Source organism: Hippoglossus stenolepis, chromosome 16 (assembly GCF_022539355.2).
Source record: "Hippoglossus stenolepis isolate QCI-W04-F060 chromosome 16, HSTE1.2, whole genome shotgun sequence".
Classification (NCBI taxonomy): domain Eukaryota; kingdom Metazoa; phylum Chordata; class Actinopteri; order Pleuronectiformes; family Pleuronectidae; genus Hippoglossus; species Hippoglossus stenolepis.
Genome location: NC_061498.1, coordinates 3,753,804 through 3,772,379, shown reverse-complemented (window position 1 = coordinate 3,772,379; position 18,576 = coordinate 3,753,804). Strand labels below are relative to the sequence as shown.

Sequence of the window (18,576 nt, the reverse complement as noted above, 5' to 3'; positions counted from 1 at the left end):
TGATGCAATTGTTCTGTTCAATTAATGTAGCGGCTTTTTGTGTGTCGCTCTCAGGTGTTGAAGGCAAAGCGCAGCCATGAGTTTGAGCAGGAGCAGCTGGCGTCCGACCTCGACAGAGCGCTCTCGCTCTCGCAGCTCAGCTCGCTCGGCGCGTCCCGCAAACTCGCCTCCACCGCGAAATTAGACAAGTCGAAGGGCAAGTCCGCTGACGGCCGGATGAAAGAGCACGGCGTCCACTCCGCTGCCAAAGGAGGGAAACACAAGATGGCTGCCAAGGCTTCCACTTCAGAGAGCGTCCAGAAGGTGAAAGGTCAGAAGAAGACGTCTTTGTTCTCTCCCATGAGATCAGAGCTCAGCAGCTGCTCCAACAGTGAGTACCTGAGGACGGACACATGATCCGATAGAGTCCAAGTAATGTTTTTACATGCCATCATCAAAACAGTGAGTTTTATAGACAGCAGAGTGTGTGTGAGGGTAGTTTCTGCAGGTGAAGCATTTTCATGGGATTTGAACAACCAGACGTATTATTTCAAAACCAACTCATTTCATTTGCTCATTTTATCGATCAAGGATATTTCTTCTCATGTCAATCCTTTCCAATTCGCCCTTTCTTCTTGACACCTGCTCTTGTTCAACAGTTGCATGGTCGTGGTAGAAACGTTATCATAGGTCGGTTGTTTAACGTGGTCGAACCCATCAGCTCATGCAGCTGCGTTTAGTCGAGTCACGATTATTTCAGGTTTAGTTTGAGTAAATTTGAGGTCAAACAGAAATCATCTCTGACTCCTTGTTTTTGTCCTTGTGACCTCCATGACCTCATGAATCATTAACCGCACTCTCTCCGCACCAGACTCCGATTCAGAGGAGCACAATTCTGCCCGAGGGGGCTGGCCCCCTCTCTCTGGGACGCATTCCCATGGCAACCTGACCAGGAAGAGGCGGCCTGCATCGTCGCCGACGTCCCTGCTGTCCAGTCAGAAGTCTCAGAAGAAGAAACACAAGCACTTATCCCTGCTGCTGGAGGAAGCGGGCCTCAGCTCCTCAGACGACTCCTTCGACCAAGGTTACTGACCAAATCTTACAGCCCCCCCGCACCCTTGCTGTTGAGTCAGGCGATACTGTGTCTTTGATCCCGTCGCAGCTCGAGTCTTTGTGTGCTTGTCGCTCAGACGGCCGTTTTTCAGACTGTGCTTTAGCTCGACGAACCCCCTACCTCTCTCGCTGCTGGCTTCTCTGCAAAGTTGCCTTTTTGAAAAAAGAGTTTAAAACTATTTCTATGGTGTTTTTTTTATTGCCTGGATTGCAAAACCGTTTTTGTAGCATTTGTACATTTGAAAACTTGTGTGAATTTGTGAGATTTTGTTGTATTGCAGTTTTGGTACGCATAAGCTCTATTAAAGGTGTTGATTTGATTGGTACAGAAAGCGAAGCGCTGTGGTCCTTGTGTCTGCTTCATCTGTCTGTCTGTCCGTCTCTGTCCGTCTGTCCAGCTGCCACTGAACCTTACACATCCTCCAGTGCTCTCTTCGTCAAATATCCCTCTAGATTTCCCGGACAGGGTCAGACAACACTGTTTATCTCGCACACAGAGCTGAATCTGATTGGACAGAGATTATTCTTCCTGGTCAGCATAAATAAAGAGAAATTTAATGATGGGTTGCTTGTTTTTTTTGTAGTTTCGTGTAGAGGTTAGCTCCATTTCTATCAGACTAAATGTTGTATTGATGATGTGGCCTGGTGTTTGATGTTGTGGGGGAAGTTAATGCACCAAAGGGTGATTGAATTAGATGTTGGGGATATTTGGACAATAGAGCTCCTGTCTGTCTACTAAACCTTCAAATAACCCTTCTCCCTTTACGTTGCTCTCTCAGACACCTTGCTCTGTCCTCTCGCCTTTCCCTCCTCACCTCTCACCCCCTCTCCCCCGTCCTACCCATGATGCTTTGAGTGTCTCTCAGCCTGTTCCATGTGCTTGTGCTGCTGCCACTGCGACATTACAGAAGCTTGGGCGAGGACTAGCGCAGCCCCGAGCCCACGCTACCCTCGCTGCGGCTAGTCTACTGTGGCGAAAGCTTTGCTTGAGCTAGACTTAGCTAAGGCCAGGCTACGCTACGGCGAGGCTGCGCTCTCGCCGCCACCGCCGCGCTGCCCTGCCTGAGGCCACACCCCTGTCACCTGCTCTGTAAGTAGGAAGTGCCCCTCCATTTTTGTTCACCGCTAACATGGACTATGCTGAAATTGAACTCCACATACAGAACATTAACTTTTTCCTTTTTTTTTTTTTTGTTCTCACAAATTAAAGCTCTTTAACGAGTACCATGGTTACCTCCACTTGACGGCTTGCAAAGGTTACCATGGTTACTCAAACTTCATATGACGATTATACCAAGGGGCCTCACAGGGCTGTCCTCTCAGTGCCTGCTTGTTGTGTGTCTGCCTGCTACTGTTAACACATGGTGGATTCACAGTACAACACATGCATCCAGATTTTGATTTAAAACTAATTAACTGCAGCTCAAAATGATTCTTTAAAATGTATTTCAATCGTCTGAAATCACAGCAAATGTTCAAATGAGCCACTTTCAATATTCAAACAAAGTGTTGATCAAAGAGCAAGTTAACCTCCCGAGAAAACTTAGTTTTTGCTGATTTCCAGGGGTTTAACTTCAGTTGTGTACTCATCAAGTTAAACTTTGAGCCAGAAAAACAGTTATTAGTTAAGTTAAACACCAGTAATGTCTTATTTTATTAGTCTCATAACTTCATACTTTAATGTCAATGAGACGTATGTCGTCTGTTATGATTTCAAACATCTTGTACTGTGCATCCAGCCTCAATGTTAACACTCTAACCCCCGAGGAGACGCTCCTCCTGTTCATCTGTTGCCGTGGACCTAACTGCTAACGTGATACACAGCTAACCAGCAGAACGCTAGTGTGTCTGTACCGACGGGTGACAAATTAAAACCAGTACTTAGAAAGGTGTCGAGTCAGAACGTTTCCAAAGTGTCTCAGAACTTATTCCCCCATTTAGTGTTTTAACACGTCCGCCCTAAATGTCCCTTAGGTGTTGAATTGGGTTGAAGTCTGGTGATTGCGAAGCCAAATTAAATCCATTTTAATATTCACCCAAGCATCAATGACCCCTCGCATCACTCAGAACAACTTTCTATTGATCAGCGGTGACCCCCCAAGTGGACAAGTGGCATCGAAATGTCCCCACAGAGCCGACGACCAGCTCTTTGTGCACATCACACGTGCACTTTCCCACTTGTTGAGACCATGGTGTAGGATGACTCATCCGTCTGCACTCCCAAACGTTTGTAATGAGGGGTTTATACACTGCCTCTGTACTTATAATATCCCTCTCTGTGCAACTGTTGATGCACTGACACTCCGACGACTTTCCAATAGATGCAGATTTCAGTGCTCCCATTGAAACATCAGCCAGATGAGCAGTGTTTCTGACTGGACCCTCTTTCAAAGTCACTTAGATCTTTCCCTCCTGTCGTCTTTATATAAAATCAGGATCGACTGGGCCTGATCGGTGTGTTGCTACCTGCCACAGAGCGTAACTGGATGTCAGCTGCTTCATTGTACCGTGCAATGAAGCAGCTGAGGCATCTGCAGTCCAGATACCTCTCCATTCATTTACTCAGGGTTTTAATTTTTCACCCGTGTGTGCGTGTGTGTGTGTGTGTGTGTGTTTGTGCTCTACTGGCCCGTCAGTGGAAGAATCTTTCAGTTTTTCACCTCTCACTCTGTCACCTTCTCTCAAGGGTTTTTTAATAATGAATTATATCTGAGTCAGTTTCCTCACGTGGTTCTCCGTGTGTGTGTGTGTGTGTGTGCGTGCTCGCATGCATGTGATAAATCACATTTTCCTGCTGTAACTTGCTTACACAGCGTAACTGAAGGTCGGCTGCAGTGGTTTGGACAGTCTATCCTCTCTCTCACTCCACTGTTATTTCTGATCAGCTGACACGTCGAGGTGTGTGTGTGTGTGTGTGTGTGTGTGTGTGTGTGTGTGTGTGTGTGTGTGTGTGTGTGTGTGTGTGTGTGTGTGTGTGTGTGTGTGTGTGTGTGTGTGTGTGTGTGTGTGTGTGTGTGTGTGTGTGTGTGTGTGTGTGTGTGTGACTGTAAGACCCAGAGGGCTGTTCCCTTTCCACACAGGGATTAACCCAGTCTTTGTCTGAGGAGAGGTTTCATCTTGGCTGTGATTCTTTCGTTGCTGTATCTCCTCTTTGGGTCGAACACTCAGTAGAAGCAACGGGATACGATTTGACCTTTGACCCGAATCTTCTCTTTGAAACAGAAACCTCCGAGGACGAAGATGACGAGGAGGAGTTCGATTCAGACGATGGCGGCTGCGAGGAGAGCGGGCTGGGTATGCTGGCCAGGTTTGCGGCTAACGCCATCCCCGTCAGCTCGACCCCCTTGAGCCTCCTCCATGAGGGCAAACACCGCAGCAGGCTGAGCACTCTGGGTAAAAGCACAACGGACACAAATGAGTTGTGTGCGGGGTTTGCACAATATAATATTTTTTCATTTTGGTTCAGCGGGTTCACCATCTGAGCATTTGTTCAAGATTATGTTATTGATTCATGGTTAAATATTCATTAATTTGTAATTGTCACATCAGGGTGCATGTAATGATTCAGCCTTGAATTATGTATTAGTTTCAATTTGATCAATAGTCCTATTTACTGTGTTATTGATTTGAGAAAATCTAACACCTCAGTTTATTACTGGCTGCATGTTTATGGGAGCAGCTGGGTTTTATCTCTAGGATCTCCCCATGTTTGTGTGTGTGCGTTTGTGTGTGTGCGTTTGTATGTGTGCATTTGTGCGTCTGCGTGTGCGTGCCCTCTTTGTGAGGACCAGTTTGTGTTATAGACCCTGTGGAATCAGGACTCCAGTGACCCTCCTCTTCTCTCCTCAGGTTCATCAGAGTGCGAGTGGTCAGACTCAGGCTCAGACTTGCGACTGAGGAAGTTCCCCTCTCTGCTCCACGGAAAACGCTCCGCCCCAGAGCTGCCCCTGTTGCCCCCTGCAACCCGGCGCAGCGACCAGACCAGCCCCACCAAGCGAGATGAAGCGCCGGTCAAACGCAAGCCCCTGCCCAAACCCCGCCCCTCGCCTAGATCGCCCCGACGATTTAGCTTCGACCTCGGCAGCAGCCACGGGTTCGGAGGCTTCAGCGAGGACGAGGCCTGGAGCCGGCGACGCAGCGAGAGGATTTTCCTCCATGACGCCACCACCTCAGCGACTCAGTTGTCTGTGTCAGGCCTTGGCTCCATCAGTCAGAGCTCCTCCTCCTCGTCCTCCAGCTCAGGCCCACCTCTGACCCCGAAGCCCGCCCCCGCCCCCGCCCCCAGACCCAAACCCCCTCCGCCCAGCAAAGAGGGGAAAGACCTGGTGAAGGTATGTCAATAATTAATTAATTAATCGTTAATTGTTGTTCAGCAAGTGAGTCAAATCTTTCCAATCTCCCTGTGCTCTCACTTCTCCTTTAAACTCTGGTTCCATCGTTTTCCTTTTTCTCCTCTGTGTGTGAGTGTGTATGAGCGTGTGTGTGTGTGTAAGTGTGTATGAGCGTGTGTGTGTCTGAGCGTGTGTGTGTCTGAGTGTGTGAGAGAGAGAGACAGATAGAGAATGTTTAAGTGTTTGTGTCAAAGTGCCAGCAGGGCTTCCCAGTACTTCAGTCATTGCAGCACTCCCCTGCTGTCTGTGTCGTGTAGCTGACAAGGAAGGACAACTGCAGGCAGCCTGGCAACATCCCACCCTCAGTGTGTGTGCGTGTGCGCGTGTGTGTGTGCGTGTGTGGATGTAAATCTGTCTTGCACATCTTTAATGTCCCCATTAATTAATATGCACGTTTTGTGACTTTTTGAAAAGCAGAAGAAGAAACTGAAGGACTCTCCTCTGCCTGTGAGCCCGTCCGTCCTGTGCAGTCCAATCACCGACGTCCCCGTAACGCTGAGCCTCAGCCCGACGAGGAAGAGCCAACCAAAAACCAAGATCAAGGCCAGAGAGGTCAGTGTGATGATGGATCAGCTGCAGAGTCATTACGGGTGTGAACTTAATTATCCTGGGAAGGACGAAACACCAGAGCATTTTAGTTACTAGACCTAAAAAATGTGCACACACACTAAAGACAGGAAGAAATAAAATAGTCTGGAGAGATGAACTGACTCCTGTGATCGACGCTCTTCTGTTTTATTGTCAAACCTCTTGTATTGTGTGATTTCTGCCAAAGTGTCGTATTGCTCTCCATCTGCCACCGGCCAGAACTCCAGTTTGTTTTGAAAACAGCTGAAGTGTGTGCACGGCTCTTTGTGGTGGTGAAACAGCAGGAGAAAAAAAAACGTGTGTAATGCGACAGCGTAAGTGTTGTAATATGTCGCTGTTTCCCTTTGAGAAGTCGATACGCGGCGTGTCGACCTGGCAGCTTGGTGCGCTGCCACAAATGAAACCGAAGTAGCGATATCAGTTTGCAGAAAGTCAGGTTCAGTCCTCAGGCGGGTGACAGATTTCACTTACGGGCCATTTTTGCTTTTTAAAGATAAACTAATATAAATCAGATTTATTTTTCCTGCCTTTATATGGAGTCGTAGTTGAGTGAAATTCAAGCCCCTGTTTGTTTTTCTGCAGCCCTCCAGAGGAGCGGTGAGCCGGCTGATGGAGAGCATGGCCGCAGACGAGGACTTCGAGCCCAACCAGGACAGCAGCTTCAGCGAAGACGAACTTGTCCCTCCGCGCAGCCACAGTGTATCAGAGAGGTCCTCCACACCTGGTCAGTACACACACACACAGACACACACTGCCTGTGCTCACACACACTGAAGTTATTTTGTGCGTTCTTAACACACGTGTTGTTGTGTGCAGCTCCGGTGCAGTGTGTGTTGGATAAGGACTCTCTGGTGGACGGACTCAGAGTTCTGATCCCCATGGACGACCAGCTGCTGTACGCCGGACACGTGAACACGGTGCACTCCCCTGACATGTGAGTACAGACGCTGAATCCTTATAACGGAGCACGGTGATTGATTTGCAGCCTTTAATAGAGGAAACTCACATCTGTTTACTCTATTAAAAGCTGCAAATCAATCAGCCTGCTCCAGTTCTGCGTCCTGCAAAGTTTGCTGTCCTCGATTTGTGAAGTAGCCAGGTGCATTTTTGCAGATAAAAAAAACAAAGACTGGTTTGTTACAAAGTCCTGTTCAGTTTTTCACTTGTACTCATCAATAAGGATTTCAACTGGTCACTGTACAGGTCGTACATGTGGGGAACCTATAGTTACTCTGTGGGATAGTTTGATATTTGGCGTAATAGTCTTGTTCTTCTTTTTCTTGAAAATGAGATGAGTAGATTGAAACAATCTCATGTCTCAAAGCAAAATATAAAGCTACATCCAGCAGTTGGTTAGCTTAGCAGAACGATTTTCCATCATTTTCATTATTTTCCCAGGAAACATTCATGAATCTTGATGAAAGAATTCAGGCACATTTAGTGGAATTATATCTGAGCGTGGGAAATTTGTTCCAGCTTGATTGAATTTAATGGGAAAGATGCAGTCAGAGGAAAAACTCCACAGACAAACGGACAAAGGTGAAAATAATAAAAACAAATTACAGCTCTGTTTGCAGAGGATTCATATTCCAGTGGGACGTGGCTGTTTGCTGTAGCTCTGCCACACAACCTTCTAGCTGGAGCCAAGCTGCTAAAGTCATTATTTGTGTAAAAGACAACACAGTCCCCATCCTGCCACACATCAAATCAGTCAGAATCAAGATAAGAACTAACTGCTGAGACCACTTAGACGTCACAGAAACCAGAAGTGACTCTGGATTCTGTCATAAGAAGCATGAGCCCTTTCACACTGACCCCCGACGTTTGGCCCTTACTCCTCTCGGATGTTTCCCCCCTGCAGATACAGCGTGGTGGTGGAGGGAGAGAGAGGAAACCGACCACACATCTACTGCTTGGAACAACTGCTGCAGGAAGCCGTGAGTAAACTGCACGTCTCTCACATTTCATTCTTCTCAATCCTCCTCATCTGTCTTTGTTTCTGCTCAAACACTTCGAGGAGATAGAAAAATGTTGTGCGCGCGAGTGTTCGATGCCGTGTTTTGTTGACATTAGCGAGCTCTTCATTCCTTGCGTGCAGATCATCGATGTGAAGCCTCCGTCCGTGCGCTATCTCCCTGAGGGCACTCGCATCGCTGCGTACTGGAGCCAGCAATACCGCTGCCTGTACCCGGGGACCGTTGTCAATGGTACAACAACATCATCACACAAAAACAAACACACCCACGACTTTCATGATATGATTCATAATCCACTTACATGGACAATTTGATTGTAGCTGGCAGCCCAGACAAAGGAATAAGATCTTATCTGTGTGTGATGCAGCAGAGGCTCTTATTTTGAAGAGTCACATGCTAATGGAAACCTAACTGCTCTTATTGAACACTTTGAGTTGAGTGAGCTCTGCTGCAGTGAAAAGGGAGGAACCGGGTGTGAAAAGTCTAAACACATTTGCCTAGTGTGTCGAAATCAAACGTTCACTGCTCGACTGCTCATTTTCTTTTTCCACCCAAAAACAGGAAGTTCAGATATTGACGAGAACGACGATCTGATCACGGTGGAGTTTGACGATGGCGACACCGGCCGCATCCCGCTCTCCCACATCAGACTGCTGCCGCCCAACTACAAGATCCACTGTGAGCACACGCCCCATCATACGTTTTATAGATTTCATTTTACCATCACTGCTGGGTTTTAAATCATGTGCACTGTGAGCGTGTGTGTGTGTGTCTGTGTATTGATGGTTTTAGCACAAGTGATTTCCCAGTAGAGTGCTACTAACATGCAGCTATTCTTGTGCATTACCTTGGTGTGTGGGTGTGTTTGTGTGTCTGTCTAGACTGCTTCCTAAGTGGATGTGTAGATGTTTACCAGAACTAGAACCTCGTTCAGACTTCACGATTGTCCATTTCAACACACTGAGGCAAACAGCGTTTCCAAAAGTAGAGAAACGACACGAAGCTCTTTACTCACTACAGTAAAAATATGTATTGAGTTCAAAACGCCTCGCTGTGTTACTCTAGTTTTACTTTCTGTTGTTGATTTCTGCACAATACAAGTTGATAAAGTTTCCTCAAATGGAACGAAGGTGCTTCCAGAAGACGTTGAATCTTTAAGAGGAAACGAGCTCTGCACAGTCAAACAGACGTAACGGTGTCAGCCAGTAACCTCTCGCCTTTCGCTGTCCTTGTTAACAAACTTGAAATTCCTCAGTCTCTAAACGTGTACGTAAGATTCTCGAGTTAAACTATAAAAGCTGCCGGCTCTGTGCCTCGGTCCAGGTGCTGAGCCGTCCCCCGCGCTGCTCGTGTCCAGCTGCTCCAGGAGGAGAGTCCGCAAGTGCAGCAAAGAGGGAAAAGAAGCCGGAACAAAGCCAGAGGAGACGGCTCCAAAGATCAAAGGGAAACCTGGTCGCAAACCCAAACCCAAACCAGGTGAGTTGAGAACTGGAGACAGATTTAGATATGGACGACGTGGGCAGCAGCTGACCAGGGAGGCAGCCTGCTAGTTTTCTATTACTCATTAGTACATCATGTCAATGATATGTCACCATGTGGGTCAATTAACGTTGTTGGAGTGGGCCCACTAGTCTAGTTTGAGTAGTGATGGGAATCTAGGCTCTTTAAAGGCAGATTAAAAATACATGCGTGGTAGAAACCAGTAATGATTTATATGGGGGGGAAAAAAGATACAGAACATACAAACATTCATCTTTAATACAGGTTATATACTAGTATAAAAGAGAAAACTAGGCCTATATATACATATGTGTATATATATATTTATTTATTTATATTTAATAGAAAACTGACCTTGAGATGTTTTATACAAAAGCAGATGAGGATTCTTAGCTCTTAGTCTAGTTTGATGATCATGGAATTGTGAATTGTTGCCGAAATAGCTTCTAGAATAACGAGGCAAATCTTCGTTTTTGCATCTCACTTTAAAAAGCTAATGTACAGATTTAGAAAAACTAACAGAAATAGTTCACAGCCGCCATTTAAAAAAAGACTGGGTGCACTTAGTGAGTTGGTAGAGGAAGCAAGTTTCACAGAAATGACTGAAGTGTCATTTCCCTTAGAATTATTGGCTGAGAAATGTTAATGTTTCCCGCAGGAGGTAAAAATAATGGAGGTGGTGCTTAAAGTAAAACTAATCCACCCTGCGTTAAGTGCTGCCATCACTTCTGCCTTTTATTTGCCTTTTTCTCTTCTCTGAGTGATTCCATGGGACCAGTAAAGGACGTCTGCAGCCACATCTGTCATAAAAAGATAGATTTCATCGTGCCTCTCTCCCAAGTGCTTTACTTATCCATTTAAGGCAGTTTGAAATTTACTTCATCTGTCTTTTATTGTTATTACATGTGGTTTGTTGCCGTCCTTTACTTCAACGTATTTATCGTAGGGACCATTAAAGAGCAAAAGTACTTTTGTCACGCTCGTGTTTTTGATGAGTCTTTTTTAAAACGGCAGAAGCAACAAAAATAGCTCAAAGCTCAGAAACGTCTTTCATCACACATGTCATATTTGACCATGGCTGTCATCTCCTGCATCGGTTTAATACATTTGCTCAAAACAGCGTCTTTGTCGTTCCGTGGAGCTCCGAGTGTGTTAGCTCTGGCTGTAACACACGGCATGTTGCATGTCTGATTTGCTGACTCTGGCTCTGTTTCGACTGGCTAAGCAGTTCTTAAATGTAGTGTTTTCATTGCAGAATTGTTTCCTTGCTGATATTGTTCTCAGCATGCGAGGCTGCAGACCACAAAAATCATGAGGCCACACAATGCAAACGTCAGCACATCCAGTGTAGTTGGGCCAAAAAATAGATTTGTTTGAACTTTTCCTTGTGTTTTCTTTTTTTTCCTCAGAAACCTCCATGACCCCGGACGGCCGAGAGAAAACCGATCCTCCTCCTTCCTCCTCCCAACCTGCAGAGAGACCCCAGCCCGCAGAGAGACCCCAGCCCGCAGAGAGACCCCAGGCTCCAGCTAAACCTGCCCAGGACAGGACCTCCTCGGTTCAGAAGACAGGTCAAGAGAAGCCGCGCCCTGCATCCCGGCCGACAATGGGGACGCAGGCAAAACCAGCCCGCAAAAGCTCCACCACGTCCCCCACAAGTAGCCCGACCCTCCCCAGCCCGGTGTCCAGGAAGAGCAGCTTGACGCCTGCTTCTAAACCAGCTCGGGCTCTTCCTCCCTCCCTCTACCCGTCCACTTACGGAAAAGTGCTGACTGTGGACCTGTACAGCGAGCCCAACCTCAGCTCCTACAACAACCAGCGCAGAGATAGAGAAAATACCAGCAGTGTCAGTCCCACCACCAACAGACCCATGTCCAGACCCATGGGCACGTCTACTGGGACCAAGCCCAGTTCCTCATCCGCGGCCAGACCCACCTCTGCCTCCACAGCCAAAACCAAACCCTCCTCGGACCATCACGGCGGCTCCAGACCTAGCCTCAACTCTGGACTCCTTCCCAGCCCCATCTCCAGGCTATCAACATCCAAACCTGGCTCTTCTCTGGCCCCTAGACCTTCATCATCCTCATTGTCTTCTTCATCCATCCCAAGACCCAAACTAAAGATACCGTCAGACCAGCTGTCCTCCAGCTCCAGACCCAGCTCCATCTCCAGGCCCAAGCCCAGCGCAGGGCAAAGTGACGGCGGAGGCTCGGCAGTGAGGCGAAAGTCCCTGTCTGTGGAGCCCCTTGTGAAGCTGGACCACGAAGGTGTCACCTCGCCCAAGACCAAGAAGACCAAGGCTCTGATGTTGCTCGAGGGTCGAGGCATCAGACGAGATCACGCCCCCATCCCAACGGCCTCAGCCAATCCAAAAGTGATAAAAGCAAAGCCAAGAGCTCCAGATAGAGACACGGGTCTGCCAGAGAAAGACTCCAGCTACAAAGCACCGATGCTGGTGAAGGAGAAGACGGACAGTCGGGGAGGTGGTGGAAGAGGACAGGAGATAGACACCAGAGAGGAGAAAGTTAAAAAAGAGGAAAGAAAGGAGGTGGAGAAAAGAAAGGAGAGAAAGATGAAAGAGGTGTCTCAGAGTAGCAGCAGCTCAGAGTCAGAAGAAGAAGGTGACAAAAGGAAGATGAAGAAAAAGAAGAAATGCACCTCAAGCTGCTCGTCCTCATCTTCATCCTGCTCTGGTTCCTCCTCATCTTCTTCATCGTCTTCGTCCTCATCGTCCTCTTCCTCCACTGATGACACGTCCTGCAGCTCCGATGAAGAGAGGACGGCTTCACCTCCACCAGGCCCCGTCTCCACACCTCCGGCACAGGACAAGTCAAAAGAGGAGACTAAAAAAGAAGAGGAAGAGGAGGTGAAGGAGGAGGCAGAGATAAAAATGGAGGAAGAGGAGGAACTATCACCTCCCTCAGAATCTCCCTCCCCGTCAACCTCTCCGACTCCTGCCCACGCTCCCTCTAAACCTGGTAAACCAGCCACCGGGAAGGGCTCCGGCCAAAGGGGTCGTCCTCCGAAACCGAAGCCCAGTGGAGGAGAGGGGAAAGTGGGGAGACCAAAGCGGAGAGAGGGGGTCCACCTCCCCACCACCAAGGAGCTGGCAAAACGTCAGAGGCTTCCCAGTGTGGAGAACAGGCCCAAAATCTCTGCTTTTCTTCCAGCCAGACAACTGTGGAAGTGGTTCGGGAAACCAACTCAGGTGAGGAGAGGCATCGCTAATTGTAACTGTAAAGTAACATCCTCAGATTTTTCCCTCTGTGACCGGTTTGTCCTCTCACGATCTCCTGCAGAGACGCGGCATGAAGGGCAAGGCGAAGAAGCTCTTCTACAAGGCCATCGTTCGCGGTCGAGAGATGATCCGCATCGGCGACTGCGCCGTGTTCCTGTCGGCGGGCCGGCCCAACCTGCCCTTCATCGGCCGCATCCAGAGCATGTGGGAGTCGTGGGGCAGCAACATGGTGGTCAGGGTCAACTGGTTCTATCATCCAGAGGAGACGAATCCTGGGAAGAAACTCATCGACAAGAAGGTAGAGTTTTAATTTCACTTTTATTTAGCAATTTGTGAATACTACGTGTTTTCACTCTGCAAACAAACCGAACCATGGATCAGTTTGACCTCTTAACGCCTCTTAAAGTCGGACTAAACTAAAAAAAACATTTATTAGCAGAGTGAATTATAACACTTTTTAAGTTTGGTTCATAAAAGAAACACTCACCTGACTGAATATGTTTCTTTAGTTTGAAGCTTTTTCCTGACTATAAATCTTGTTTCTTCTCCAGAACTGGGATCATATGTGTGGTCAGTCTTTACCGGCAGCGCTGCACTCTTCTATCCAGAGGAAAGACTTCATGGAGGTGAGAGGAAAAAAATTGTTATTGCACCAACTCCTCAGCTTTTAAAACCCATCAAATCATGGAATAGACGAATGGTTCTTAATATGGAAACTGCCATTGACCCGGAAAAATCTCCTGCTGCGTTCCTCATATGTGAAAGACAAACTCTGACCAAGTGAATACCTAAGTGATTAGATTGAATTGTAAAAGGAAACATGAAGCTTTATACTTTCCTTTAACCTTGTTTTATTTGGAAGATACAAGATTCCCTGTAAATCATCGCTGGTTGCACACCGTGGTCACCGGACTCAAACATGGCACAACATTTCTCACCTGGCACATGATCCAAAACGTTTTCTAGATTCCAGGTTTCAGTTATATTTCTGACTTGTCTGATAAGATCATTTTATTCATACATTTTGTCCCCGTAAACCACAGAGTGCAGTAAATTGTCCAGTTGAGTGTTATATACACGATAGAATAAAAGCGTGTGTCTCCTCCGCAGCGCGCCCTGTACCAGTCGTCTCACAGCGACGAGAACGACGTGCAGACGGTCAGCCACAAGTGCCTGGTGGTGAGTGTGGACGAGTACGAGCAGATGACCCACACGCGCCGCTACGCCGACAGCGAGGACCTCTACTACCTGGCCGGCACCTACGAACCCACCACTGGCATGATCTTCAACACTGACGGAGTCCCGGTCATCTGCTGAAAAAAACTAATTGTGACCCGACCTACCGACCTTGGACCTCGCAAGCCCGACCCACGGTCTAATCACTGATCTCACGATTGAGGTTTTGGCTGCAGTGACTCGACGAGCGCCACCACTCCATGTACCATGACGCGCTTCAACCTGACTGTCACGAACAGCCACCACCACCACCACCACAGACACGGGAGACACTACAGACAGTATTAAAAAGGAACAAGTCTCCTGAAACATTTGCACACACAGACTCCATCGTCACAAACTGTTTTCACTCGTTGTCGTGTTCGCGGGAACGTTTCAGAACACGCGCGAGCACTTCAGTCACCTTCTACGTGTAAATATACTCTGCATAAAACACACTTACGCCCACATGCACAGACACGTGTAAATACTCACCTCATGTAACACACACACACACAAAGTTATATAGAGGAGAATATGAGTGTTTTATTTTCATGTAACAGATTTATGTCAGAGTACTTTTTTCTATAAGAGGTAAACCGTCGAGAAGCTTTAATGAACTGTGAATGGTGATACAGGAGAGAGGTGTCCGTCCGTCAGTCCGCCCGACTGTCTTCCTCCGTCCCGGCAGGACAGACAGACGGGAGGACGGACGCACACACATGCCGGTGGTGTGACGTTGTGATTCTGATGTTGCCGTGGTGATGTTACAGTCATGTTACAGTCATATAAATGTATCTACAGAACAGCAGGAGCGACGGACAGATGCAAAAAAAAGGAGAGAGATGCACAGAAAGAGAGAGAGGTAGAGAGGTAGAGTTGCAATCCAAAAGAGAGCCCTTATTAAAAACACTTAAAATCTACCCTCCGTTAATTTAACCCCCTTCGATTCCCCCCCGTGACAATCCTGAAACCCGAGCAGGAAAATCGGTCCTGGCGAGACTAGAACTTCTGACTCCCTCAGAGACTCAGGCTGAAGAGAGAGGAAGGAACCTTGTGCCGTGAAAAAGCACTTCTCATTTTAATCTTTTGAGTTCCTTACGTTAAAGGAAAAATCCACCCGGGAATAATTTAAACACTATTTTTTACTCCTTGTCTCGCCTCTTTTGCACCGAGGTTGAACAACAACAAAGGGAAAAGTGGATCTTTTAGAGGAGGCGCCAGTTTTCTGCTTCTGGGGCGTAGGAACAAAAATTATTTAGAGGAAGAAGAAAAATGGGGTAAACTTCAACACTTGCAAAGTAACTCCACGAATGTACGGAACGAGACGAGCTGGTGCATTAACAGTGTACGAGTCCCCGAGGTGGATTTTTCCTTTTTCTTTAAGGTGTTTTCAGGGTCGTAAACACTCGCAGCCTTTCCCAAGATGCATCAAGGTCGTGGCTCTGATGTTCAGTGTAAAGCTGCCAGCACTGATTTGATCAACACAATTAAATTTTTTTTACCGCTCATCCTCTCGCAGTTCGGCCTCACGCGCTCAGTGCGGCTGCGGTGTTTGCGACCTCTAAGTGTCCCGTGTTGGATGTGTTTTATATTTCTTTTGCTTCTGCCGTTTTATGGACGTCCATCCGACCCTCTTACGATCACATTTCGCCCTCCAAGCTCCTATTTGACATGAGTGCACTTTGAATTAGCTCTGCTGCAGAGGAGTGTTGTATACGTCTTCCTAGAGTATTTGCTAAAACCCCACATCTCCCCTTTTTCCTCCACACACACACACAGACAGACACACACACACACGTCCACATCCCTTCCTACACCTTGTTCTTTTTTCGGCTCTCTCAGCTGCTTATGAATTTTTTTCTACGTGCCTAGTTTAACCGTTTTTTAGGGTGAGACTGTTGAATGTTGTGCTCAGGGTTGTGAGCGTTTGGGTGGCCTTCACTCTCCCAGGCCTTGTGATGACGAGTCACCAAACCCCTCGTAGGTTCGGCACCCCCCCCGTTCTCCCGCCGTTACCCTCGGCTCCTCGAGGAGCTGGGGGGGGGGGAAATCGGACTGGTATTTTCTCCAGTCTGCTGACGTAGGGAAACACAGTTGTTCTGAATGATTTCGAGTTGAAACAACCCTCCGTTCCTGAACTCTTAACCCACTTGGCTACACTATTGTGTATAGAGTGTATCAGATATATGAGTATACAGTAAATGCTGTATATACGGTTTATATCTGTGGGTATCATGTTGATTTTTCTTGTATGTTTCTTACCACGTTGCCGTCTCTCTGCGTCACTGCAGAGACTGAAGATTGTCTTGTTGATATTCAATAGGTTTAATGTTTTCTACTCTCGAGATCTTTTTGGTTTTTGTCTGGATTTGTCTGATTTTATTTTAAGGATATATCATAGTTTTATTCACGCTGACACGTCTGGAGGACGACCCAAGATGTTGATGTCGTTAATGGGACATTTTTCGCAGATAAAATGACAAATGACGTCCGCCAGCGTTTCATGCCACGATGGCGACCCAGTAAAAATAATGTTGGTGATCCGCTGACTCTCAGAGCTGAAAGTGGTTGAGCAGGTACAGAGTCGCTTTTTATGTTTTCTGACATTACACGATGCCAGAAAATCATATCCGCTAAAGCCCCAGCTGCTCCTCCAGCTGCTGCTCGTGTTGGGCACACAGGAGTCGGCTGTTTGAAACCCACGTTCCTGCAGACAGTGGATCTCCGGCTGGTTCCTCAGCTGTGGGGGTGAACCCGGTAGACACGTCGTACCTGTGTTTGCAGAGTGAACGAGTTAAAGTGCCCAGTTATGAATCTTTGTTTACCCCTGGAGCTGCTAAAGCACTTTTTTTGTCTGTGTGTGAGAGAGACACACACACACACACACACATCACACTCTTATCCCCTTATATTATCACTCACTCACACTCACAGGGTGAATTTGGGTGATCTGGTACAATGGGTGCTGATCTAACAAAATGTAATCAACACCAGTTTTACTGCAGATTTGACACAGACGTCTGTGACAAGTAATTTTAAAGTTAAAAATCGGTCATAAATAAGATAATGTTCCTATTTGTTATCAGATTGTGTCGTCGTCCATTCAAGCAAGTAATAATATTAATGAATTTTATTTCACGTCACCTTTCAAGTTGCCCGAGGACACTTTAAAATACATAAAAAATAAACAAAGTAAATGAATTAAAGTGTTGGAAAAGTGTTTTGTCCCGTTTTATAAAATGTATATAAACAATTTAATCAAATATACATTTTAAAATGTGGGATCACTATTTAAGTTCTCTGCTTGTTCTTTATTAAAACATATGACTCCTTACATGTTTATATGAATAATTTCCTTTTTCCTATTCTTTCCTTATCAGTCTTTCATGATGCTTTTTAAAACGTGTTGATACAGAACTTTGGCCTGTATTAAGATTCAGGCTTTTTCAACTTCTCAGATTAGAAAGTGAAACATCCCAGATCAGCAAATTCAGTTAAATATCGGAATAGGTTGCAGAAGTAAAAATGTGCAAACGATCACCCAAATTCTCCCAACACGTCTTTATAACCCTTAAAGTGAGTTATTGCCTTCCGATGTCTATAAACCCACGATCTCCATCCAAAGTCCAGCCTTAGGCCTTCAAACAGGGTCCAACACACACACAGACACACACATATTCCCCACATAGCCTTCATTTGGTGTCGTATATGTTCTGTCTATCACCGTTTATATGTTTCACTTTTGGTCTTGGTCTGATTTAATTTTTCTCATCTCCTTTTTGGTTATAACATTTTTTTTCGCTTCCCCTCTCTGAACAATCGTCCAGGCCGCTCCAGCAAATTCTGCTGACAGGCACCGGGAGCTAGCTGCTAGAGAGAGAGAGAGAGATGGAGAGAAGAATGGGAGAGAGAGAGAGAGACAGAGAGACAGAGAGAGAGAGAGAGAGAGAGAGAAGAAGAGTGGGGGAGAGAGAGAGAGAGAGAGAGAGAGAGGTGGACTGGAGGCTGGTTCTTCGTCTGCTGTTCCTTCGGTATCGTTATCGTCCTGTTACAGAAAAAAAAATAAAGATTATTTTGAAAATAAAATAGAAAAATCATCTAAGTTTTGTAAATGACTCTTCAGCGTTGAGGGGAGAAAAAGCAGAATATACTTTGTACACGTCGAATCTTGTAAAAATGCAAAAAGAAAACATTTTAGGGATGAATCTGAAACCAGATCTATTCTGTCGCTCTATACTGTACGTGTATGTATTTCTTTTTTCTTTTTTTTTTTTTTACAGACAGCAACCATGTTTATCAGTGTTTCTTTTAAATTGTTTTAGTAACTCAGTATTTTATAGTTAATCAATAAACAGATGGAACTGTACTGTGGCTGTGTCTCTGAGTCTGTGGCAGGAAAACAATGCTTTTTAAAGACGTTTGTGTTCCTATTAAACTGCACTTTTCATTTTCATCCCCCTCTTTGACTCGCCTTGTTCCCCTCAGTGATAAAACTGCACGAAGAACTTTCAACTCCTAACTTTTACTTTGTCTGACACAACATCGTGACAAGGTGGCGTGAGATACTAACAAA

The 18,576-nt window shown here is 46.4% G+C and overlaps 1 protein-coding gene across 4 annotated transcripts in view; it reads left to right on the top strand.

Moving 5' to 3' along the window:
* The window catches only part of tnrc18 (trinucleotide repeat containing 18), a 46,246-nt gene extending 27,877 nt beyond the window's left edge, over positions 1-18,369 (top strand). For 2 of the 4 annotated variants that reach the window (XM_035181738.2, XM_035181736.2), the window contains exons 16-30: positions 55-370; positions 851-1,063; positions 4,315-4,485; positions 4,942-5,423; positions 5,898-6,035; positions 6,654-6,795; positions 6,888-7,005; positions 7,933-8,008; positions 8,170-8,278; positions 8,609-8,725; positions 9,371-9,523; positions 10,957-12,755; positions 12,847-13,083; positions 13,337-13,411; positions 13,896-18,369. In XM_035181738.2, the coding sequence (XP_035037629.2) occupies positions 55-370; positions 851-1,063; positions 4,315-4,485; positions 4,942-5,423; positions 5,898-6,035; positions 6,654-6,795; positions 6,888-7,005; positions 7,933-8,008; positions 8,170-8,278; positions 8,609-8,725; positions 9,371-9,523; positions 10,957-12,755; positions 12,847-13,083; positions 13,337-13,411; positions 13,896-14,102 (4,353 nt within the window). In that variant the 3' untranslated portion in view covers positions 14,103-18,369. The remainder of the gene's footprint in view (positions 1-54; positions 371-850; positions 1,064-4,314; positions 4,486-4,941; positions 5,424-5,897; positions 6,036-6,653; positions 6,796-6,887; positions 7,006-7,932; positions 8,009-8,169; positions 8,279-8,608; positions 8,726-9,370; positions 9,524-10,956; positions 12,756-12,846; positions 13,084-13,336; positions 13,412-13,895) is intronic. The other 2 variants (XM_035181737.2, XM_035181739.2) reach the window with 1 other exon arrangement.
* Positions 18,370-18,576: the final 207 nt, after the last annotated feature.